Source organism: Peromyscus maniculatus, chromosome 13 (assembly GCF_049852395.1).
Source record: "Peromyscus maniculatus bairdii isolate BWxNUB_F1_BW_parent chromosome 13, HU_Pman_BW_mat_3.1, whole genome shotgun sequence".
Lineage (NCBI taxonomy): Eukaryota > Metazoa > Chordata > Mammalia > Rodentia > Cricetidae > Peromyscus > Peromyscus maniculatus.
The window spans coordinates 23,140,507-23,165,703 of NC_134864.1; the positions used below are offsets into that span (position 1 = coordinate 23,140,507).

At 46.5% G+C, this 25,197-nt stretch overlaps 1 protein-coding gene across 1 annotated transcript in view; it reads right to left on the bottom strand.

Moving 5' to 3' along the window:
- Positions 1-25,197, bottom strand: part of Rab31 (RAB31, member RAS oncogene family) — a 131,239-nt gene that overhangs the window by 21,118 nt on the left and 84,924 nt on the right. The window contains exon 5 of the mRNA XM_006991847.4: positions 24,603-24,709. Within this exon, the coding sequence (XP_006991909.1) occupies positions 24,603-24,709 (107 nt within the window). The remainder of the gene's footprint in view (positions 1-24,602; positions 24,710-25,197) is intronic.

Sequence of the window (25,197 nt, forward strand, 5' to 3'; positions counted from 1 at the left end):
TATTTTATTTATGTATGGATGATGTGTGAGTGTGTGGCCCCATGTGGAAGTGAGAACAACTTTTGGGAGTTGCTTTTTCCTTCCACAATGCAAGTGATTATTTGTAGACTCTCAAAAGCTAGAGAAAGTCCTGCCAGTATAAACAAAGAAGGGGGAGGTGGTGGCACTTGCCTTTAATCCCAGCACTCGGGAGGCAGAGCCAGGCAGATCTCTGTGAGTTCGAGGCCAGCCTGGACTACAGAGTGAGATCCAGGACAGGCACCAAAACTACAGGGAGAAACCCTGTCTCAAAAAACCAAAAAAAAAAAAAAAAAAAAAAAAAAAAAAAAAAAAAAGTGCATGGGCTGACAGGATGGATAACTGAGAGAAAGATGCTTGCCACGAAGCCCAAATTCAGTCCCCCGAACCTACATAGTAGAAGGGGAGAATCAAACCTCTCTACACACACATTATGATATGTGTATGAGCACAGACACACAAATAAGTAACTTTTAATATAAAAAAAAATAAAAGTACGTTTGTGTTCTTTGCCTGGAGTTCCTGACACAACGATCCACAAATTGGCAAGTGTCGGAGTGGTAAGATTGTCTCTTATTTATGAAGCTCTCCAGTTGACCACACAGGAGTTGATGGTGTGGGACCTACAGACAGCCACACAATTGGGCTAGTTATCCAAGAAGCCCTCTATGAGGTTAGAGACAGACTTCTCACCCCACCCCAACCTGGGCTGCAGATTTAAGCAATCACGACTCAATAATGACATTGACAAAACCAACCTCTTCAACAGGAGGCCTGGAGAGCCTCATGTTGGTGACCACACAGCTACTACCAGAGCGGTACACCCAAAGAAGGCTGCAAATTCCTCCTTGACCCTCAGACCACAACCTACAATCTCTTCCATTTGGCTGCTCTGAGCTTGCAGCCTTTACAGCTGAACTATAATTCTAAGGAAGTGCTTTCCCGTGTTCATTCCAGCAAGCAACATGAGGGAGGTCGTGGGAGCCCTGTAATTGGCAGTCTGCTGGGTAAAACTGTGGGTAATTGGGGGATACGAGAGATTCACAGCTGGAGTCTGAACTAAGAAGGCATAACATGGTACTGAGTGAGCCTCTCAGCAGGTGGACTTTTCACCAACTCTGGTCTCTGTCAGAACGAATAGAATTGCTCTTGGAATGGTGTGAAGACAGCCTGGGAGAAGACCCTTGGCAGAGTGAGAATGCTTTTAGTCGTTTGCAGTGGCAAACATCCGGGGACTCCCCAGCCCTGATGCAGGAGGAACCACGGCACAGGTTAAAAGGCTGCTGCCAGTCTGTAATTATGACTATGAAGGGCTATCATATCCAGTGTGTGTTCATTTATTTAATTTGTGTGTATGTGGGGGTGGGTGTTCTGCCTGCATGTGTGTCTGTGCTCCTTACACACGTCTGGTGCCCAAAGGGCCAGAAGAGGGCTATGGATTCCCTAGAGTACTGGAATGAACCTGCGTCCTCTAGAAGAGCCGAGCCGCAAGTGCTCCTAACCACTGACCATCCAGCCCTGACGTCCAGTGTTTTGATCGATCTTCAACGCATCCTGAGTATCTGCTATAGATTGGGCATTGTGACAGGCATTGAAACAGTTACATTGAAACTACCTAGACGCGGGTGGTCAAGATACAAACATGAATGAGGCCATCAACTTTGATGACGAAACTACCTTTGGAGTGTCTAGTCCATGCTACATACAGAATCACCAAGAAGTGACAAGCTGGAAAGGATCCACAGGATCCCCTCCCTCGTCCTCTGTCCACGTGACCATACTCTGCGTGTGCCCTCGATGTCAGCCTTCCTCGGGGGTTCTGGTGAGACTAGTTAAGCCACACCTTTCAAATCAGCTGGGGCGAGCCAGCCAGAGGCTGAGCGGTCAGGACAGAGGTTGGAATTCAGAGCTAGGACCAGGTTCCAGGCTTCATGGACCGGTGGGAGACAGACAGGGCTGGAGAAGTAGAAAAGGCAGAGGCTATAGAGGCAGTGGAGGCTGTGGAGGCTGTGGAGGCTGTGGAGGCTGTGGAGGCTGTGGATCCAGTACGCCACATCTGGAATGGCTGACTTCTGCCATTCCTTACTCCTCTCCTCTGTATTTGTTTATTAACTGCCTAGCTATCGGACCTGAATTCCGGGACCAACTCTCTCATCACTTGTCCTCAGAATATACCAGGAGCTTGACCCATCCACGGTGGAGCACAGTGGACTCCTGAGCTGGAGAGAACATGGGGCCCACCTGCACTCAGCTCTAACTTCTTCCCCAACAGTGGGGAAGGGGGCAGCAGGATCCAGCCCACTTCCGACAGCAAAGGCTCTGACTTAACTCTTTCTTGTTCCCGAGTGACTAGACCTGGAGAAGAGGGTACTTACTCACAGGAGCTGCAATCATTCTCCCTGGACTTCTTTAAACGGGAGCCTGAAATGCTTCAACTCGAAAGGCTAGTGACGCTGTCATTTTCCCCCTTTCAGTTTTTGAGATAAAGCTCTAGACATGTTGCCCAGGCTGGCCTGGAACTGACTATGTAGGCCAGACTAGGCTGGCTTTTAATTAGTGTCAATCTTTCTGCTTGACACCCCAATCTGACATTATCAGCGTGTACCATCATGCCTGGAGAAAAGATTTCAAATCCAAACAAAGCCAGAAAGTTTGAATTTGAGTGGAAGGGTCCAGCCTCAACTAAGTAAGCCAGTGCCAGTCTCAAACAACAACAAAAGACACAAAACACATAAACATGCCTAGGGAAGGAAGAAATCAGAGATCTAGGAAAATGAAATTGCTTTGTGTTTTAACAAATTCTCAGGTGACTCTGGCTGTAGTGGCGCCAAGACCAGGTAGAACCATGGCTTTGTTCTTGTGCAGGTGTCCTTCAACTGTACCTGATACCTCAGAGGTGGTCAGTGAACACCTTGTAATGCTAGATGGCAAATCCCCTCAGTTACCATTCACAGTAAGAGGAGGAAGTCAGGAGGGGCCCTGTGGACCTAACAGGAAGTGCTGAGGCCAACTGGAAACTCAGGAGGTACAAGTTGGACCACCCTCCCAAGTGGGCCCGGAAGAGGTTTCTGGGGTGAAGGTAACACCAAGGGGAGGCTCCTCGTGGGCTCAGCTCTGGACTTATCAGGCCCCGGGGCGGGTCTTATCAAGCTCTGGACGGCAGCCAGTTCTGTGTCCCTTGGACTCAGGCAGAAAGCCCTGAGCTGGTCACTTGCACTTGGAGACTTCTCAGCAGGGGACAGAGATCAGGAACACAGTGTTCTCGACACTCTAGAGCCTGTGCTGCCCAATAGGGGGTCTTTGTTTTGTTGTGCGAGGCCGTTACCAGGCAACCTGGCAGCTGACTCACTGTAATTTCAGGGCTAGTCAAGTACCTGTGGGCCTCCTCCCCCAACACCAGGGAGCCCAGAAGCCCCACCTGTGAGGAGGGGTCCCTTCAGGGGGTCTCAGGCAGAACAATGCATTGTCCTCCTGAGGGGTCTGTGGAGGTTTAGTTCCCAGGACCCTTCCTCCACTCACTGGTCCACTCTACCTCCAAGAAGGGCAGCACTCCAACCACAGGTCTTAGGCCAGAAGCGCTTGCTGGCAGCCTAGCTAAAGTACTCAGATGAACAGGTAAACAGGTGAACAGGCTCAGGCACCAAACCAAGCCTTGCTCAAGGAGCTAGGGTAACTAACTGCCCTGCAGTATTTACTTCCCTGCTATCTTAGTATTCATTCAACCATACTTTCCAGTGTCAAATGTAGCACCCCGGTGCTACAAAATGCTCGCACAGTTAGATCAGTGTCTCTTTTGTGCACAATGCTGTCTCAGCAACAAGGACAACACGGTGCCACATTCTTACAGAATTATCAGAGGACAGAATTCAAACTCCAGGGAGGGCTCCTAGTCCTGACCAGTATCCCACAGGCAAGGAGGGGGCACACCAGTGTGTTAGCCATCCATGAAGAACATTCATTTCAGTAAATGGCCCCAAGAATAAAACGGTCATATTCTGTATAGTTTTCTTGAATTTAGGAAACCTTACATTAATTCTGAGTAATTTCTTATTCACGGATGGCAAGTAACTTTCCATAAGCCACGGGTATTTTTCTGTAATATTCTTCTGCATTCTTCCCATCCTAGTTTGTTATTGGTATTGTCTTTTTCCTTTTATTGATCGGTAAGTGTTCTTTACATATTAGGGAACTTGGCCTTCAGTCAAATACTTTCCATGTTTTTTCAATATGTTACTTGTATTAAGATCTTGTTTGTGGCATTTTTTTTCTGACAAGTTTTTTTGCACGGTCAGTCTTTTAAAAATAATCATTTATGTATATGTGTGTGCCTGAGTATATTGTGTGCACTACATGAGTACAGTGCCTGTGGAGGCAAGAGGAAGAGGAATCAGGTTCCCTTGGAACAGGAGGCCGTGAGCTGCCATGTGGATGCTGAGAACTGAACCCAGGTCCTCTGCAAGAGCAGCCAGTGCTCAAAACTGCTAAGCTCGCCCACCACCTGCCCAGTCAGTCCTACTAATCATTTTCCTTGCTGACATCTGCACGCTTAAATAGCTCACTTCAGGTCCAAGGTTTTGTTTGTTTGTTTGTTTGTTTGTTTGTTTGGTTGGTTGGTTGGTTGGTTGGTTTTTGAGACAGGGTTTCTCTGTGTAGCCCTGACTGGCCTGGAACTCGCTCTGTGGACCAGGCTGGCCCCACACTCAGACAGCCTGCTTCTCTCTGCCTCCTGAGTGCTGGGATTAAAGGTATCTGCCACTACTGCCTGGCCCAAGATTTTTTAAATTCTGTTTTCTCTCTTTTTTTAAGAGAGAGAGAGAGAGAGAGAGAGAGAGAGAGAGAGAGAGAGAGAGAAGAGAGAGAGCCTGTGCATCACATGCATGCAGTGACTGTGAAAGCCAGAAAGGGGCACTGAATCCCTGGACTGAAGTTGCAGTCACTGTGAGCCACCAGGTGGGTGCTGGGAATTGAACCTGGGTCTTGTGGAAGAGCAGCCAGTGTTCTTAACTGATGAGCCATTTCTCCAGCCCCATTTTCTTTCAACTTTTATGGTTTGTTATTTTATATTGAGATATTTGTTCTATTTTTCTTTCATCTCCCATGATTGGTTAGTTATGTACAGTATTTATTGAATGACCCCCTTTTTTACATCATTTTTCAATATCAGCTTTACAATTAAATTAGATTTCTTTGCATATTTCCCTCATTCCCTGACTCTCTGGTGGTTGCTAGTCTTTTCTGTCTTTTTTTTTTTTTTTGTTGTTGTTGTTGTTGTTTTGTTTGTTGTTGGGTTTTTTTTTTTTTTTTGTTGGTTTTTTTTTTTTTTTTTGTCTGTCTGTTGTTTCTAGATGAGTTTGGGGACCATCATCCAAAGTGGCTCTTATGTAGGTAACTGGTCTGATACTTTAGTGGATTCATGGGTTAACTTCCAGCAAACTGACATTTTTTTTTTTCTTTTTCTTTCTTTCTTTTTTTTTTGGGTTTTTCGAGACAGGGTTTCTCTGTGTAGCTTTGCGCCTTTCCTGGAACTCACTTGGTAGCCCAGGCTGGCCTCGAACTCACAGAGATCTGCCTCCCGAGTGCTGGCATTAAAGGCGTGCGCCACCACCGCCTGGCTGCAAACTGACATCTTTACAATACTGAGTCACCTTACTGTGGTGACATTTTGTTTGTACTCTAACAAATAAAGCTTGCCTGAAGATCAGAGGGTGGAGCTAGCCATGGCATGAAAGAGTCCACAGAGATGTGTGTCCTCTGAAGCATGTCCGGGCACTTTGGAGCAGACATAGAAAAGCCTCCATTTGCTCAGAGAAGTAAACACCTAAGTTACAAAGCAAAGCATCTTCATGCTAGAAACAAGGACATGGAAAGAGAAGCCAGGACCCTCTCCAGATAGCCATGAGCCCTTCGGGTACATTACCCACCCACAGCATTAGGCATTTTGAATTCATTAGACACCAAGAGCCCCAGAATTCAGCACAAAAGCATGCTTCCCAGCAATGTCTTATGTATTTGAAAGCTGGAGAGTAATCCTGGGAGGGGCTGAGCTCTAAAGCACCAGTTGGATATGTTTTAGACTCTGTTTACAACATGACACTATGAAACCAAGAGTTTGGAAATTGGTATGGAGATGACCATGGGAAAGCCATGATGAAGGAGGCACTCACTACCTGTGATGAAATAGCTACTACTCAGACACCATTCTGTGGGAGCAAAGAAGACAGGAAACAGCAGATAGGAACGTTTCCTCACACCCATCTAGAGATTGCTAGCGCACACATTAGGCTTCTTAAACTACACATTAGCAAGAACTATAGGTGTTTTACACTCTGCTACACTCCTGAAATATAGTCTTTAGCATCTCATTTAAACACCATGCGCCGTATTTTTATTTTCTCAACCAACTGTTCCCATATCAAGCTTAAAGGACCAACCAAGGACCCACAGATGGCTCAGCAGACTATGCTGCCTGCCACCAAGCTGGCCACCTTGAGTTCAATACCTGAGACCTACATGATGGAAGGAGAAAACAAGTCCCCTTGGGTGTTCCCCTAATTTCTGTGGTGTTGACACACGTGTGGGTGCATGTATATTCACATACACACACGATAAATAAATGTAAAAGAAAAAGAAAAGCCAGGTTGCCCCCGATAACACAGTGAACAGAAGACGGCTGTTAAATGCCTAGTGGGGCTATTTTCATCCAAACCGTCCCACGTTTAAGGGACTCCAGCCAAAAGCAACAGGAACCATTCACAACATTCCATCAAATCAAGCGGAGGAAGGCTGTGAGGGGGGGATTTGCAGAGGCTACGTTTGCCATGAAACGGATTCTCACACCTCCCCATTCCCTCAAGCACCACTGAGACAAATAATCAGAGTCCATTATACTCTCATTGGTATGTATGTTTTCCAAATACCAAAACGTCTGTGTGACACACAGTCAAAGCCAGTTTTTTTGACAGTGCTGGAAGCAGTGAAGTCCTCAGCTCATATGGACACTCAGATCAATTTACTTGAGAGAGAACTAAAACCAAATCAACTTCTTCTGAGAAAGGAAGAATAATTGCCACCTTTGGAGTAAACATCTAATGGGACAATGGCCTGCGACAGTGATCCACGTAAGCCCTTCCCATTATGGCACTTGACATGGGTACCCTGGGAAGAACGTCTGTTCCCAAGAGGTCTGGCCTGCTTAATCATGTTGACAGGAACAGCTATTCACCTGGGGCCAAATCCCTGGTGTCAAATTCAAGCAGGCCGTGTCGGGTTCTTAGCCACAGACTTAGAGGGTTTGTTTCTCGTGAAGAATATTAGAATTTGGAGTAGAAGTAAGACTGCGCAGAAAACATGGGTCCTCTTAAGGGACTTGGTCATTTCCTTTTCCTCTAAAGACCCCTCCTCAAACAAATTCTGGCTGGTCCTGAAGGGGCTGGAGAACCACCAGGAAGAACTGTGAGTTGAGAATCCTGAATTTGTCAAACCAATGCTCCCTCTCGGTGCCTTGGATGGCATTCCTCACCCTGGATCTGGTTTGTCATTTCACTTTTTAGGATGTGTGGTGTCACGAAGGTCAGGGGCACAGGCTCTGGGACAGGTGACAGGTTCAAAGCCACATCATCTATTCCGTATGCCAGCTGAGGGCCTGGGACGAGCTCCTTCTCTGGGCTGTGTTTCATCTCATCACATGGAGCCCCTTGCGGATGCAGGGTTATGAAGATTAGCACGTCCACTGATAATCCTGTCCATCGCACAGCAAGCATCCAAAGTGAGTTGGAGAGGAGGACTGGGAAGACAGCTCTGTGGATATAGTGCTTGTGCTTGGTGTGTAAGTGGGAGCACTTGGGTTCATCTCCCCATTGCTTATATAAAAGCACAGTGGGGTTGAACCTGAAAATCCAACTCTAGAGTGAGGACACGAAGACACAGGCAGGTTACTAGAGCTTGTTAGCCAGCCAATATGGCTGAAATGATGAGTTCTGGGTTCAGTGAGAGACCTATATGGGCAGGAAGAAGGAAATATCTGCGCGCGCACACACACACACACACACACACACACACAGAGTAATAATTTGTTTTTAGCCAACTGACCAGATGAACAGTAGACAGAGCAAAAAAAAAAAAAATACAAGTAAAAAAAAAAATATATGCCACCAAGGATTTATCACAGAGGGGCTGAAGAGATGGCTCAGTGGCTAAGAGCACTTACTGTTCTTGGAAAAGTACCTGGGTTCAGTTCCCAGTGATTGGCTCACAATCATCATTAACTTCAGTTCCAGGGGATCCTATGCCCTCTTCTGACCTCCATGGGCATAAGGCACACATGCCGTGCACATACATACATGCAGGGAAAACCCCACACACATAAAACAAATAAATCTTTTTTTGTTTAAAGGAACTTACCACTGAGGAAATTTTAGCTCCTAAAAAAGTTGCATGATAAACTCTGAAACTCAAGGGCAGAGAAAGGATAACAAACGAAGTAACTTTGTATTCTTAGAAAATCTCTAAGAACAAAAGATACAACAGCTTTGAAACATTCTTTCCACGGATCTCCAAGGCTAGAATGAAGCCTGCTGTTCTAAATCAGGGTCAGGGGCATCAACATCACCACTTTATCTTGGAGGTGAGACACTTCAGTTAGCACATAATGATGTATCTCCTAGCTCCATTCATTGAAAGCGTTGAAAACCAAGGGTACCCCACAGCACTGAGCACACCTGACACCCAGACTGAGGGTTTTAATATCATTTTCTATGAAAGAAACCAAGGCTTCTCAGAGAAAAATACATACAAGACAAGCCTACTTGCCTTACTGTGCAACCAGTAAGGCATGAGGGACACAAGAGCCAACAGGGAAGGACTCCTGATGCCAGAAACCGGTATAGTTTGAGCAAAACAAACAAACACACAAACAAAAAACACAAATTACTGCTTTCTAACAAGAGTGTAAAAAGAAACCTAGTCCACCAGGCCATTACGCATCCTTATCCATACTGTTACAGCGAGCGTCTCTGGGGCCAAAAATTACAGGTTAAATATCACCGAGCACATCACAAGTCCATATGAGTTCCCAAGACGAAAACTGCATGAATTAGGACAGGTGGTGCTGGCGTAAGGATGGACAAGTGTGCTGCAGAACGGAAGAGCGACCTAGAAACAGATCTAAATATACACCACCCGTGGTATCAGCCCGAAACGGGGCTGGTTGCCCGTCAGTGGGGAAAGAATGGGCTGTCAAACCAATCACGGTGAGACACCAGGCCAGCTACAAGAGGGGAGAAAGCACACGGTATAAACAACAGAGCAGCAGTGTGTGATCTAAAGACAGATCATTACAAGCTTGTAAGTCTGTGAAGGGTAGTTGACATAGACGGCCGATCACCAAGCTCAGGGTCACGGGGAGATTTCCCATAAGAAACCTCCAAAGAACAGACTATAATGGGAAAACATTGACAAATCACCTTCCATACATTGTAAGGGAGATGAGGTACAAAGAGAGGACCTAGACCTGAAGGAGACTCTGTGTGTGTGTGTGTGTGTGTGTGTGTGTGTGCGCGTGCGCACACAGACATGTGCCCGTGTGCATGTGAAAGTGGCCAGCAGATATGTGCAAAGTTGCCCACTCTCCTGGTGACAGAGGAAATGGTTGCTGAAGTTACTATCAGATTCCTTTACACACCTCAAAGCCTCACAAGACTAGACCAGGGTGAGAGGACAAGCAGTTTCACACACTGCTGGTGCCCACCCTGGAAAACACTAGCACACCTTGTAAAACTGAGCACACACACACACACACACACACACACACACACACACACACACACCTAACGAGCCAGCAAAGACTACTACATCCTACAGTCTAGAGACATGCTTAAGCATGGCACTGTGAGATATGGATGAGGCTGCCCAACCAATGTTCAAAACACACGTCAGGAATGACCCAAACGCCCATCAGCAGTTAGACGGGTAGACACGTAAACCAGACCCACATTCAGACACCGGACGACACTGGGCATTCGCTGGGCGACTCTCCAAGCTGGTTTCAAGCAGGAAGCAAATCATCACACGATAAAACATTAATTATTCCATTCAAATAAAACTCAAAATCGGGCAAGTCTAAACAATCAATTTGCTGAGAAATACAAGCGCGGATGTTGAGAGCATAAGGAAAACAAAGCATGATTCCAAAGTTAGGACTGTGGGTGCCTCTAATTGAAGAAAGGTATTCCAGATGTGTCCTTTGGGCTCCTGGGAGCTCCAAAGCTACTTCCCCCCTGGCTGGGTAACAGCATCAGGAGGGGCTGGTCCACGGCATCTGGTGTACAGAACACACTCTGCAACAGAAGAAGCTCCCATGCCTTGTCACCTCACATAAACAGAGAGCTGCCGGCAGGAAGGCTTTCCACCTCCCTGGACCTTTTGGTGTTTGTTGTTGCGCTGTTTTGGGCTTTGTGCTTTTGGCATTTAGAATATATGGGATTTTTGTTATCTAGGATTTCAATTTCTGTTATCTGGTTTGCTTATTTAAAAAAAAAAAAAAAAAACTTCTGTACATATTTTTTGACCTATTCAAGACTAGGGTAGGTTTTAGGGTTGTAGGTAAGAAATCAAACACTTTAAGTTTTAGGAAAATATTGAATTTCAAATGTAAATATGTGTATATAAAATTTTATTTTAGAAAAATGTTTACTTAGTGTGGTGGTTGAAAGAAAATGGCCCTCAAGGGGAGGTGTGACACTGTTGGGGTAGGAATGGCCTTGTTGGAGGAAGAGTGTCACTGTGGGGGTGGGCCTTGAGGTCTCCTTTGCTCAGGCTATCCCGAGTGTTTAGTCTACTGCCTGTTGCCTGCAGATCAAACGTAGCAGCTCCTTCTCCAGCACCATGTCTGCCTGCACACCGCCATGTCCCACCATGACAATAATGGACTCAACCTCTGAACTATGAGCCACTCAAACTAGTGTTTCCTTTGTAAGAGCAGCCGTGGTCATGGTGTCTCTTCACAGCAACAGCAACCCTAACTAAGATACCCGGCTTGGCCACTCAGCACACTGTCCAGACACCTTCTGTCTTTCCCAGCCTCCCCACATGGTGCCATGCTCACGTGGATGGTCTTCATGTCCCCTCTCCTATCACTCAAGCTCTGCTCATCCCGCTCGCCCCGACCTCTGGCTCTGGTAGGGAACTTTCTGCTCCCAGAATTTCCTCTTACCCAGATCATCCTTTCTCACCTGCCTCTGACAGGAGTCACCCATCGGAGCCCTACTGAGGTACACCATCCCACAGCCCTGTCTGTGGCACATCATCCCGGCCTTTCCTAGTCAGGCTAGAGGATGTGGATGTCCCCTTTCTGAAATTCCTGTCTGCTCTGGACTATGCCCTTGTACTGCTGTGAGGGAAAGGGTAAGGCGGGGGTAAATGCTCCCCAAACAGCTCTCCGAGGCACATCTGTCCTTTCTTGTAGTTCCCACAGTACTTTGCTGCACACAAAACCTATTTGGTAACTGGATTTCTGAGAACTGAGCACACCAAGTCTTTCTCCCTACCTATAGCTCCTATTTTTACTCTACTCCCAGATGCCTCTTCTTGGTGAACAACCTCCTCTCCAGGAACAGACTCCTGACTCACTGCAGCCGCTCCTGCAGCCTCTCTCTGTGCTCCCGTCTCAGTGCTCCCCTCAGAGACCAGCGCACCACTGCAAAGCTTAGAGACAGTCACGCCACGGAGACGCAGGGTGCCTGTCGTCTTCGTCCCTAGAGCTCTGCTGGTTCCACGGTGGGCAGATGAAAGGAATCCTGGCCACAGGAGGTCAGTGACAACAAGGTCCCTCAAACTCACGGTCTGAGGAGAAGGGCCTGTTTCTTTCCGGAGTCGCCATTCTTCATGTCACTGCTCTTGGGTAACTCCACTGATAGCCCTCAGAAGATGAAATAAACCTTGTCTGATGGCCTTGTACCAGTTCTTCTGCTGGCTCTCCTCCGCACCCCCACCAGCCCGAACGATGCCAGAAAGGGGAAACCCAAGGAGGTGGGACACCAACAGGCGACCTTGGAGCTTGGGAAGCAGCTCACACTACACAGAACCCATGAGACAGAGCTAGCATCCCAGAGACCGAGAAAGGAAGACTTTTCCCACCTGGAAGCAACCAAAGGGATTTGTACAGGCAAAAGTTCAAAACCAGGAAAACAAGGTCAAACAAGGAATCCGCTGAGAGGGGGAGGGGAAAGCGGAGTAAATTCTCCCAAGCTGCAGGTCAAGGCTGGCTAGTGAAGGAAACATGAGGGAGCAAACCTGGCTTACAGACCAAGGCAGGAGCAGGCCACACAGGTCTCTACCCGAGACACTGAGGATACTGGTCCCATTGCCCTCTGAAGCAGATGGTTCCTGAAATACCTGCAGCCTGTCTCAAGCACGTACGGCTGCCAGGGCACCTCATTCCTGTGCAGTCCAAGGCAACCAAATACAGGGTGGGTGTAAGGGAGCTCTCATTCCAGGAGGAGGCTCCATCTTAGCCAGATGTGGACAAACCCATCCAATCTCACATTTTCTCCTAACAGTCATCAATATGAGATTCCTAAGAGGAGGGGCAGAGGGCGGCTGTGTGGGAGGCCCTCATGGTGGGAATGATAAATGGGCTCTCAAAAAGTGTGTGCTTCTGTTCTCCACATGACCTGGATGGCCCGCAGTCCGAGACCAGGATAGACCGAGACTGGCTCCAGGCCTCCCCCATTCTCTTCTAATGGTAAGCTCTGGGCACTCAGGGCAGTGTTTTCCCAGGGACCCTTGGGAACACTTGGAGAAGTCTCCATATCTCTATCTCTTTGTGTGTGTGTGTGTGTGTGTGTGTGTGTGTGTGTGTGTGTGTGTGTGTATGTGTGTGTATGTGTGTGTTGGGGGGACTCTTTATGTGTATATATGCATGCAAGAGTGTGCGGAGGCCACAGATGGAAATGGGTGTCTTCCTTCTATGACTTGACACCGGATCGTTTGAGGCAGGGCATCTTCACACACAAGCACCACAACCACCAACACCACCACCACCACCGCCGCCACCACCTACTGCTGCCGCTGCTGCCGCCACCACTAGAGTAAGAGATGTATGCGGCTACGCCTTTACCATTACCACCACTGCTACCAGCACCACCACCGCCACCGCCACCACCAGAGTAACAGGCGCAGGCAGCCATGCCTGGCTTTTAGGAGGGCGCTGGGGATCGGAACGAGGGTCCCCATGTTCGTGTAGCAAGAACTCTATTCACTGATCTGTCTCCCTAGCCCCTCGTTAGTGTGTGTGTGTGTGTGTGTAAAACACGATTCTTAAAGGTCTAATAATAATAATAATAATAATAATAATAATAATAATAATACAGAGCCAGATACTGAGGTGAAAGCTGAAAGATCAGAGAAGCAGGACAGCCAGCCACTAGCTTACCTCTACAGAATCCTCAGCCTCAAGAGATCGAGTTCCTGTTTCCTCACACATTATATACCTTTCTGTGTCCTGCCATATTACTTCCTGGGATTAAAGGTGCGTGTCACCACTGCCTGGTTCTGTTTCTCTCATGTAGCCCAGTGTGGCCTCGAACTCACAGAGATCCAGACGTGTCTCTGCCTCCCAAGTGATAGGATTCAAGGTGTGTGCCACCACTGCCTGACCTCTATGTCTAATTTAGTGGCTGGCTGTGTCCTCTGATCCCCAGGTAAGCTTTACTGGGATTCACAATATATCATTGTGTGTGTGTGTGTGTGTGTGTGTGTGTGTGTGTGTGTGTAGGTCACAAGACAACCTCAGCTGTCATCCTCAGGAAGGCCAACCATCTCATTTGAGATAGGATCTCTTCCAGTCCAGAAGGCCCCCAATTAGGCTAGAACGCCCGTGATCTCCAGAGATCTGTCTGTATCTACCTCTCCAGCCCTGAGACTGCAAGTGCATGCCACCACACCTGGCATTTCTGCATGGGTCCTGGGAATGGAATCCAGGTCTTCATGTTTTCGAGGCAGGTGCTTTACTGCCTCGGCCATCCCTCCCAACCCCCTATCTTCCTCTTCCTACAGACACAGAATCTCTGGGACCAGCTCTCAGACTCACAGTTTCTAAAAGATCCCTTACGGATGCTTTTGTTCATGAAATTTCTAAGCCACTGAGGAAAGGTTATCTAGCTCTCTTTGTATCTTTCCGACATTCAATTGTCTCTCTTCTTCACCAAACCTAGGGGGCCACGTAGTATCCTTCTGGCCTCCCTACACTCAGTGAAAGAAAGATTCCTTTTCTCTCTAGAACCCGAGCCCCACCACCCTGCCTGGGGCCAGGGATGCCTACAATGAGGCCAGGCCAAATGCTGCTCGCTCTGCACACGTGTCAGCCTCTCCTGCCATCTTGACCAGTTTTCTTCCATGTTTTATGTTGTTATGGCTCCCCATCTGCCACCCCACCCCATCATCACATGTCCGGGGCACTTAAGGTTCTTATTTTCTTTCCATATTGGCATGTCCTTTAAATGTCCCCAATTTTGCAATCTTTTGCATCAGCAGATGCTTGGGTGGGGGGGGGAGGAAGCAGTCAGGCTTCTGGGAGCTGGGCCAGAGCTCTTATCCAAGGTCAGTGCTGGCAGTCAGGGCAGGAGCGGGAAGGAAGGGAAGTGATGCCCAATGTGAGACCCCGGGCGCATCTTCCCACAGCCACTCCGTCTGCGTGCCTCAGGCTGAGAGACGCTGCCCGTTCTTCTAGCTTCGTCATCGGCATCACCATCATCTCAGCAGAGAGTTTTTAAAATTGTTCTTTGGCAATTTCACACACATATAGAATAAATTCTGATCACATGCATCGCTCCACCCCGTCTTGTCTTCCCACACCCCTGACAAGCACCCCCCTCCTCCTACCCAGTTCCTCTCCTACTTCAACATCATCTTGTTGTTTTTCTTTGTGATTCACTGGGTTTGCATAGGCTCACTTGTATGGCAATGGGTGCAAGGCTAGCCAATGGATCGTGAACAAGCTCACCAGAGGCTGCTTCACAGAAGATAATACTTCCTCTCCCCTAGCAGCCCTCCACTGCCATTACCTCCCCTGCCCCACTGGGGGACAGGCAGGGACCCATGTGTCCCTCCTCCAGCTCTGAGTGAATGTTTACCGGCTCAGTTTTCTGCCAGCAACTGCAGCCGCCATGAGTTCGTGAGTGCCACCACTATGCCAGAGCCGTAACACGGATGTTTCACTGTGGTTCTGGTCCTCTTACGATCTTTCCACACCTCCACAGAGGGAAGTTTTTGTTTAGGGTTTTTCCAGGCAAATTGGGAAAATCTATCAGTAAGATCAGGAGTGAGGCTAGAAATCCTGAATTACTCAGGGTCTTTCACCTCGAGGAGTAGGGCAGACCTTCAGGACAAGCTGAGCAACCTTAACCAAACATTCCAAAACCCAACAAGTCAGAGGCTTTTTTGGAACACCAACATGATAAGTAGAAAATTCAATACTACAAAACTTTAGGGGCTGGAGAGATGGCTCAGAGGTTAAGTGCACTGGCTGCTCTTCCAAAGGTTCTGAGTTCAATTCCCACCAACCATATGGTGGCTCCCAACCATCTATAGTGAGATCTGGTGTCCTCTTCTGGCATGCAGGTATATATGCAGGCAGAGAACACTACGTAATAAATAAATAGATCTTAAACACACACACACACACACACACACACACACACACACACAACAAAAAACAAAAAACAGAAAGAACATGTATAATACTGTATAAAATTACTCTCTGGCTGTGTTTGTTTGGGTTCCATCCCCAAAACAGCTGTTTATGTCTATGAACATAACTGTGAAATCTGAACTCCAAAGTGCCCGGTCCTAGGCATTCTGGATGAGGGCTAGCTAACCTCCACAGCATTCTGAGCCCCGCATGCGCATGAAACACGCTGACTGAGGAATGGGTGTCTCTCCTGCCCTCTGTTCTCACCACCTCGCTTAGGCTCTGCCCGATTCAGAAGGCCAATCCCCTGCCATCCATCCCAGCACACTCTCCAAACATGCTGTGCACAGCTCTTCTTAAGGGCTAGCAAGCTCATGCCACCAATGTCTGTTAGGTGAGCTCATTAGATCATTTATACACACATGCAGAGAGAGACAGACGCCGAGAGAGAAACTCTATGCACTGTCCTTCTGTAACCCCCAATGAAATAACCAGTTTTCTGGGAATTATGGAAGAGCAAAGCACTTTGGGATTAGAGTAAAATGAGGTCAGGCTTGGAATAAGGTCTGAGACCTGGAGATTTGGCTCACTCCCTACAAGAGTCATGCCAGCAGGCAGAATCTGGAGCAGCCAGATTGGCTGACCAACTGCTTCATTCTCCTGCCACAGAGAGCTCCCCACAGGCAGATGCCCACTAGGTTCGGAGGCTCTATCACTTGCCAGACTATTTCTGTCTCAGGGAGACACATGTACTCTGGACAAAGACCAATACAGCAGGCTTCCCCTTTTTGTTTTTCTTGGTAGTGGTGGTGCATACATGCTTGTGTGCCTGCGTGTGTGTGTGTGTGTGTGTGTGTGTGTGTGTGTGTGTGTGTATCCGAGAATCAAACTCTGGGCCCCAAATAATCTAGGAAAATGCTCTACCAATCAGCAAGGCCAGCCTCTAAGTGCCAGCTTTTAATAGCATTAGCCTGTATTTCTGTGTGTGTTGGGATGGTCAAATTAGTCATTTCACTCACTCTGCGGGCAAAATGTCAGTCAGAAAACTCTCCGCAGAAGTTTTGCTGTATATATAAATGATGTGTGCATAATACGCACATGCATACATTTACCAGTACTCTGCGCTTTTTTTCCCATCTAAATCAAAATTCCATTTACTGAATTTTTTATTGACATCATTATAGATTCACATGCAGTTAGAAGAAATTACACCCTGAGGGAGTTAGAGACGGCCCAGTCAGTAAAGAATTCGCTGCACAGGCATGAGGGCCTGAGTTTGGATCCCCACACCTACGTTTCAAAAAAACATGGGTGCAGCAGTGTGTGCCTCTAAGTCCAGCCCTGGGAAGGCAGAGAGAGGAAGGTCCGAATCCAGCCAAACTGGTGAGAGGTCTTGTGTCAAAAATTAAGTTAGGGAGCAACTGAAGAAGACACTTACTCCTGATGTCTGGCCTCCACATACACCAGCACCATCAACACCTGAAGAAGGCATCATGGTGGAAATCATCTGTATTCCTAGCAGTCAGTAGACTGAGGCAGAAGGATCACAAGTTCAAGGCCATCCTGAGTTCCATAGTGAAATCTGTCGAGGGGAGAGGGTGGGCAGCAAGATGGCTCAGTGGGTAAGGTGCTGGCTGCCGAACCTGATGATCTGACCATTGTCTCCAGAGCTTGCAGGGTGAAAGGAAAAACCATCTCCCTCAAATTGCCCTCTGACCTCCGCTCATGCATTGTTACCTCCCACCCTACAAAGTAAAGAAAGTGAAGGGGGAAAAAACAAGCAAAGGAAATAATAACTTAGAGTCAAATGTGGTGGTGCACATCTATAATGTCAGTATTCAGAAGACAGAGGCAGAAAGTTGCGTTCCAAGTCACCCTCATCTACATAGTGACTTTAAGGCCATCCTAGGCTACACAAGACCCTGTCTCAAAAAAGCAACACCCCAAGATAATTGGTCACATTTTGCAAACTATCTCATAATATTGCAAACAAGATTTAACACTGACATGTTCTCAGTTGGATTTCCTAGGTCTATTTATAGTCTCCTGTTTGTATAGTACCTACATTTCCTCCAAATTGAAACATTTCACCTTGAAAGGAGGCTCCTTTAAGGCTTACAAAGTAAACAACTCGCAAGTCTCAGAAAGTCCCTGAAACTAACCAAATGCACAAGGCCTGGCCTTCCAGGAGGTTATATAATCAGTGAGGACTTCTGAGGAGACACAGAGCAGCCAAGCTGCCTGGACTGTACAATTTGACCTATGTCTCCTGAAGGTGACACAGTATGCTCCTGGGTTCCAGCTTTCATGAGTCATCATCCACGCTCGTGTGGGCTTTCAGTGATGAAACTGCCTTTGAGTCATCCCTGCTCCTGTAAGAAACCCCTCATTACTGATATTGGAGGTGGTGGCAGCTCTCACAGTGAGGCCTCATGAGAGACTGTAGGTCATTACTCACACACCTTTGAAAAACATTATGAAACTTGGGTCTGTTTCATTCCCAACCATGAGGTGAATGTGTTGTTTTGCCACACACTCCCACTATAAAGTACCAGCATAGGCTCTAAGCAAAGGGGCCAACCAATCACAGACTGAAATCCCCACAGTCGGGAGTTAAAATAAACCTTTTCTCCCTGTAAACTGACTTATGTCAGGTATCTGTTACAGTAAAGAAAAGCTCTCTCGCAGAGCTTTATTCACGCAGCGCAGTGCCCCCAAAGACTCATCCAACTTCCAGTCTGTTGTCTTTGGTAACTGAGCAGTAGTCCATGGAGTGGGTGCATCACAATCTGTTTAGCCAGTCACTTGCTCAAGGACATCTAGGCTCATTATGGTTTGGAGATGTTACCATAAAAGTCTATGAATGTTCATGAGTATGTTTCATGTGAACCTAAGTTTCCGCTCTCCATGACAGATACCCAAGAGTGAGGTTCCCTGGTTAGATGGAAATTGCAGGTCTGGTTTTGCAAGAGACTGTTGAACTGCTTCACCGACAGGCTCTGCTCATTAGCGGTGCTTCCCACACACACCAGGTCTGCATCAACGACCGGACTTGCTATGTTCTAACATTTTATTCATTACTGTTATTATTTGTGTGTGTAGGATGGCACCTGAGTACAGGTATACAATGGCATATGGAGTGCTTGTGGAAGTGGGAGGACATCTTTCTTGAGAGTTGGTTACCTCCTTCCACCATGGGTTCCTGGGACGGAACGTAGGTAGTTAGGCCTGCACAGCCGGTGTTTTTACTTGCTGAGCCGTCTCGCCGGCCCCCTCACCCACACCAGGTATTGGCGCTGTTTTCCACTTGGCCCTTTTGACAGATCAATGATGATGTTGCACATCTCTTCATAGCTTCGTCTCCCAGCTTCATATTCTTTCACCCATTTTTTCAGTTTGGAGCTCTGTCTACACATGTTAAGTTCTGAGCGTTCTCTACAGTCCACGTACTGATCCTTTATGTTAGTTTCAGGTTGCTGTGACTCTTACCTGAGGAACAACTTAAGTCAGGGAAGACTCGCCTTTGCTCACAGTTTCGGTCTCAGTGTATCACAGAGAACAGGCATCACGGCAAGTGGGAGGGGAGGAAGGAAGGAGGGAGGCAGAGAGCAAGACAAAGGAAGAGGGGGGAGGGAAAGAAGGAGGGAGAGAGACAGAGGGAGAGGAAAACGTTGAGAGTATGCCTCCTTCCCCTTGTGTTCTAGGCCTGCTGGACGGTTCCGCCCACAGACAGAGCATGTCTTCCCTGTTTAGTCGGTTCCCTGAAAACACTCACAGACACAGTCAGAAGTGTGCATTTACAGCCACCTAGGCGCCCCTCAGCCCAGCACCTTCAGAAGTGTGCATTCACATCTGCCTAGGCGCTCCTCAGCCCAACACATTCAGAAGTGTGCATTTACATCCGCCTAGGCGCTCCTCAGTCCAACACATTCAGAAGTGTGCATTCACATCTGCCTAGGCGCTCCTCAGCCCAACACATTCAGAAGTGTGCATTTACATCTGCCTAGGCACTCCTCAGCCCAGCACCTTCAGAAGTGTGCATTCACATCTGCCTAGGCGCTCCTCAGCCCAACACCTTCATAAGTGTGCCTCACATCTGCCTAGGCGCTCCTCAGCCCAGCACCTTCATAAGTGTGCATTCACATCTGCCTAGGCGCTCCTCAGCCCAACACCTTCAGAAGTGTGCATTCACATCTGCCTAGGCGCTCCTCAGCCCAACACATTCAGAAGTGTGCATTCACATCTGCCTAGGCGCTCCTCAGCCCAACACCTTCAGAAGTGTGCATTCACATCTGCCTAGGCACTCCTCACCCAACACCTTCATAAGTGTGCCTCACATCTGCCTAGGCGCTCCTCAGCCCAACACCTTCAGAAGTGTGCATTTACAGCTGCCTAGGCACTCCTCAGCCCAACAATGCTGACGATCAAGACTTCCCATTACTCCAGCACTGCAGTCTCAGGGGCAAGTGGCCCCCCGCAGCTTTTTCTAGGGGGCTGGGGACCCACATTCAGGCCCTCACGCTTGTACAAGAAGCACTCTTACCCTTGGAGCTATCTTGCTAGCCCCAGAATTTGCTTGCTTACCAAAAACCTTGCTAAGATATTAACAGGAAGTTCATTTAAACTCAGAGATCACTTGGGAGAATACAGATACCTTTAATACGCCGAAACTACCAATGGATGAACATAGTTACGTCTCCATTTTTTTTCCCAAGCCTTATTTGATTTTTCATGAGCATTTTGTATTTTTCAGCACACAGATCGTGTACATTGCTAATATTTCATTTTTTTTTTCGGAGCAATTGTAAAAGATACTGTATTTTTAATTCCAGTTTCTGCATACTCACTATTAATAAACAGGAATGTAATTGAGTTTTCTGTGCCTTGTACTTGACAACCTCGCTGAATCTATTTACTAGACTTAAGAACTTTCCAGAGCACTCCGTAAAATTTTCCCTGTAGATAAGGATGTCATAAACATAAGCCAACATTAAAAATTTTTCTAGAAATTTTATAGCATGATCATAAATGGAACACCAGTATCAGCTATCACAAAAGGATACAATTCTAAAAGTTAAAACAATTTTAATAATTTTAATTCTGGCTAAAGCAGTGTTATTTTCAGAAGGCTGGTGTTCTCTCTCTCTCTCTGTCCCCTCCCTTCTCCTCCCGCTCTCCTTCTTCAAAGGGAAAAGTCAAATACACAAACAGGCACACAGGCCAGTTCTGACGGTACGGGCCTACAGGCTCAGCTACGCAGGAGGGTGAGGCAGGGGAGTAACAGTGAGAGGCCGGCCTGAACTAGAGTGGAGGCAAAGCTGGCATGCTCACCTTCGTGGGGCCCGTGGTTTGTTTAGCTATTCGGTGGTAGGGCACTAGCCTGGCATGCGCACGCACGCTCTAAATTCAATTTCTACTTCCACTGAAAACAAAATAAAAATAACAGGTGTTTTCAAAAACTTGATGGGAGGACTGGAGATGGCTGGGTGGGGAAGCGCTCGCCATGCACATGTGGAGAATTAAATATGGATGCCTAGCCTACATAGAAACGTCATGGCATGGAGCCCACCCATGGAGATGAATCTCCAGGGCAAGCTGTCCAGCTATAGTGGCTGAGCTGGTGCGCTGGATTCGGCAGACACCCTGCTTCAAGGTAAAGGGTCAAAGAAGACACCTGACATCAACTTCTGACCTCCATATGCAGTTGCACACATGTAAGCACGCATACACATGTATATGCACACCACAGACACAAATGAGGCGGCCTGAGGCTTTCATGGAACATTCTCTAGGCTACAGCATGGCTAAGCCATAAAACAAACCTCAAGAAACTCATCCAGAGCTGGTGGGGGCAGCTCAGTGAGTAAAGATGCTCTCTGCCAAGCCCGATGTCCCGAGTTCAATCCCCAGGACTCATGTGATAGAAGAACCAACCCTCATAAGTTGTCTCTGACCTCTACAAGCATGCCATGGCATGCACACACATAAATAAGTAGAGAGATGATAGATGATAGATAGATAGACGGATGGATGGATGGATGGATGGATGGATGAATGGATGGATGGACGGATGCATGGATGGACGGATGGACAGATAGATAGATGGGTGGGTGGGTGAGTGGATGGATGGATAAACAGACAGACAGACTGATGGATGACAGATGGACGGACGGACAGACAGACAGATAGATAGATGATATTAATTTATCAATTTTTGAAAATAAAAATAAAGTAGTCTTTCTCACTGACCTATTCAGAAGTTTGAATAAGAACTACAAAACCAGGCCATTTCCTTTGATGCATAATCAAAACAAGCGCCCTATCGAATGACTGTGTACAACAAAAGACATATTCCACGCTTTGAACACCTGTGGGATCTTAATGAGCTTGATTCAGGCCTCACTGAGGCCAAACAACACAAAAGAAGTTGAACAGAAAGGTTGGCAGGGTGCCAGGGATGGCAGCCCTGATGTTATCACTGGAGGCAGTAGCTGGATGATGCTGGATCATCATCCTTTGGGGATAGAAGGGTTGCAAGTGAATTTATAGTCGGGAGTGAAATGGGTGGGTTGTTAAACAGGTCATCTTAGCTGGGTGTGTACCATGTGGTGCACACAGCAGGAGGTCTACGGAGAATACCTAGGAATGAGAGGCCGTGAGCCTGTTTTATCTGGAGACCATGCTGATCTGAGGCTGTCCCTCATCGAGAGCCCGACCCTCCCCATCATGTACTGGACAGGTCTCTTCAGTGGACCATAAGGTCCCTGTCAGCTGTGAGGAATTGAAATACAGAGAATGCCAGGCCAGTGTCTCTCCATAGCTCAAGTGGAACATACCAAATCCCAGAGATGAAGGAAGGCCTGTTTTGATCATATGGGTATCAACACTTTCTCAACTCTCTGTTTCCTAAAATTTACATGTTAATTTTAATGTCAGCTCTGTGTAGCACACAATCCCATCCCATTCAACTAGAAATCAATTTTTTCTTAAATTTTAGTCCAGTAGCACATATGCGCGCACGCACGCTCATACACACACATTTGTATCTCCCACCCCAGAGAGAAAGAGGGGAAGTTTTTTCTATCAAAGTTGCCCTTGACCACAATGAGGTGTCAAATGAAGCCCCCTATTTCACCAAGGCTGACTGCCCACCAACCACCCAATGCCGGAAACACAAGCCAAAGAGCCGCTTCAGGATTACAATAAAGAAGAAGTATATCTGAACCAAGTCTGGGGAGTTCAAAGACTTGTCCAACCCCCAGAAAAATAAGCGACTGAGTGGCGTTCTCGGGTATTAGAAACCTACCTGATGCAATATGATACGGCATGCTTGCAAACACAAAGAAATGGAGTAATTTGCCACATGCCACTGTAAGGACTCTTGCAAGATCCATTTTCAATGCTTATTCAATTTTGGTTTAATCATATTTAGATATCAAAACTAGAAGCATGGTGTAAAGCATGGTTCTCATAAAGACGTGTAGCTGTCTTTATGAGAATGGACAATGGGAATCCCTGAGAACTCAGAGCCGAGGGAACAGAAGCAAAACAAATTTGATAAAGTATATCCCCCATCAGTGTTTTTGCTCTCCAGGGTTTCAGTTACCCACAACCAATCGAGTCCAAATATATCACATGGAAAGTTCCAGAAATAAATAATTCATTACATTTTAAGCAGCTTTTACTATATTATATTATTACAAACTGTTCTATTTTATTAATTGCTATTCTAAATCATTCAATTACGTGCCTGACGTATAAAATAAATTCAATCACAGATTTGTATATGTAGAAACAAATCATAACATACATGGGGCATGGTGTAATCCATGGTTTCAGATATCCACTTAAGTCTTGGAATAGACCTGTCATGAGAAAGGACAGCTAACACATAACCTTCTGAAGTAGCATTCACTTCATAAACAGCTAGCTTAACAGGCTAGATAAAGTCATCACGTCTCTAATACATGCTCTACAGTCGGATTATGCAGTTTGAGTGTGTTCCTGAAGGCTCATGAGCTAGAAGCATGGTGGAAGAACGGACGGGAATTAGGCCATGGTGGGGACAACCATCAGTGTAGTTCTCACGAGACTCTACTTGGGACGGATTGTTGTAAAAGAGAAAAATTAGTCCTTGGATCTCTTTGGGCTCCTGCTCCACCAAGTGATCAATTCTGCATATGGCCTCCATTCCCTTCCTGTTTTTCTACCATGTTGTACATAATACAGTCACCAGTGTTCCTTTATTGAAACTCTAGGCAAAGCACAATTAACTTGTTTTCTCTATAAAAACACAGCCTTGAGTATTTTGATCTAACAATCAGAAAAAGGACTAAGACATAAGGTCAAGAAGTTCCATAAGCCATTGCCTCTTGGGGTGCTACCATAAAATGTATCACATTCAGATATTAAGTCAAAATAGTAGCATTATATAGAGTGGACTACATCCTTAGGTTAAAATCTAAAACAAACATGTTGTGGAAAATATCAAGCTTTCTTGTGGCCATTTGTATATGAAAATGTTACTAAAATTATATTAGTTGTAATGCTAATAAGAAGAAAAAGGCAATAAAACAACCTAGTCTGGCAGTATACAGAGTTATTAATACAACTGTGCGATGCATAGGCCATTTGATTTAACATTCACTATTATAGGTGGGGTCAGATTTATGTCATTCTCCTATAATTCCTCTCTGGTTAAATAATATCACATTAACTACCACAAGTGAGGGGCCATCAGCTAAATCATTACACAGAGAGCATAAACATAAGCAAAGACATAATTCCATTTTAGTCAGAGACATTGGGGGCGGGAGATGTGAAACAAACACACACACACACACACACACACACACACACACACACACACGCACAGAGAGATATTTGAAATGTGTCTTACCTAATATCTGAGAGGTCACATTTGTTCCCAGCAATTGCCATCACAATGTTTTCTGGGCCATGCTCTTTCAGCTCCTTAACCCATTTTTTCAAGGTATGAAATGAATCCTAACCAAAAACAAGATGAGTCACTGAAAAGACCTGTCAATACATTTCAAACAAGTAGACATATGAACCCTGTGTAATTCCATGGGGGAAAAAATGTTTGTAAGGAACACTTAGTTACCATCAGCTAACTTATACTCACCCTATAACAGATACCTCTTTCAAAGTTAAAACTTGAAGAAGTTAAAATTTTTCATTATTAAGTTTTTTCAGTAAGCGCCATTGATTAGAAACAACAGCCTTGACACTGCGGGAACCAGGATATCAAGTGACTACTGATGTTTGCTTCAAGGGAGGAATGCATTTGTTTGGGTCCGGCTCCCGGGCAGAGGCCAAAGTAGACGGTACATGTAGGTGGCAGTGGTCAGAACTCATGGGATACAACAGCAATGAATCAGCTAACCGTCAGCATTCCAGAAGGACTGGGGTCAGGAGGAGCGCCACCAAATCAAAGCATTTGTTTGCTAACGAATGTAACTCAAAATACACTG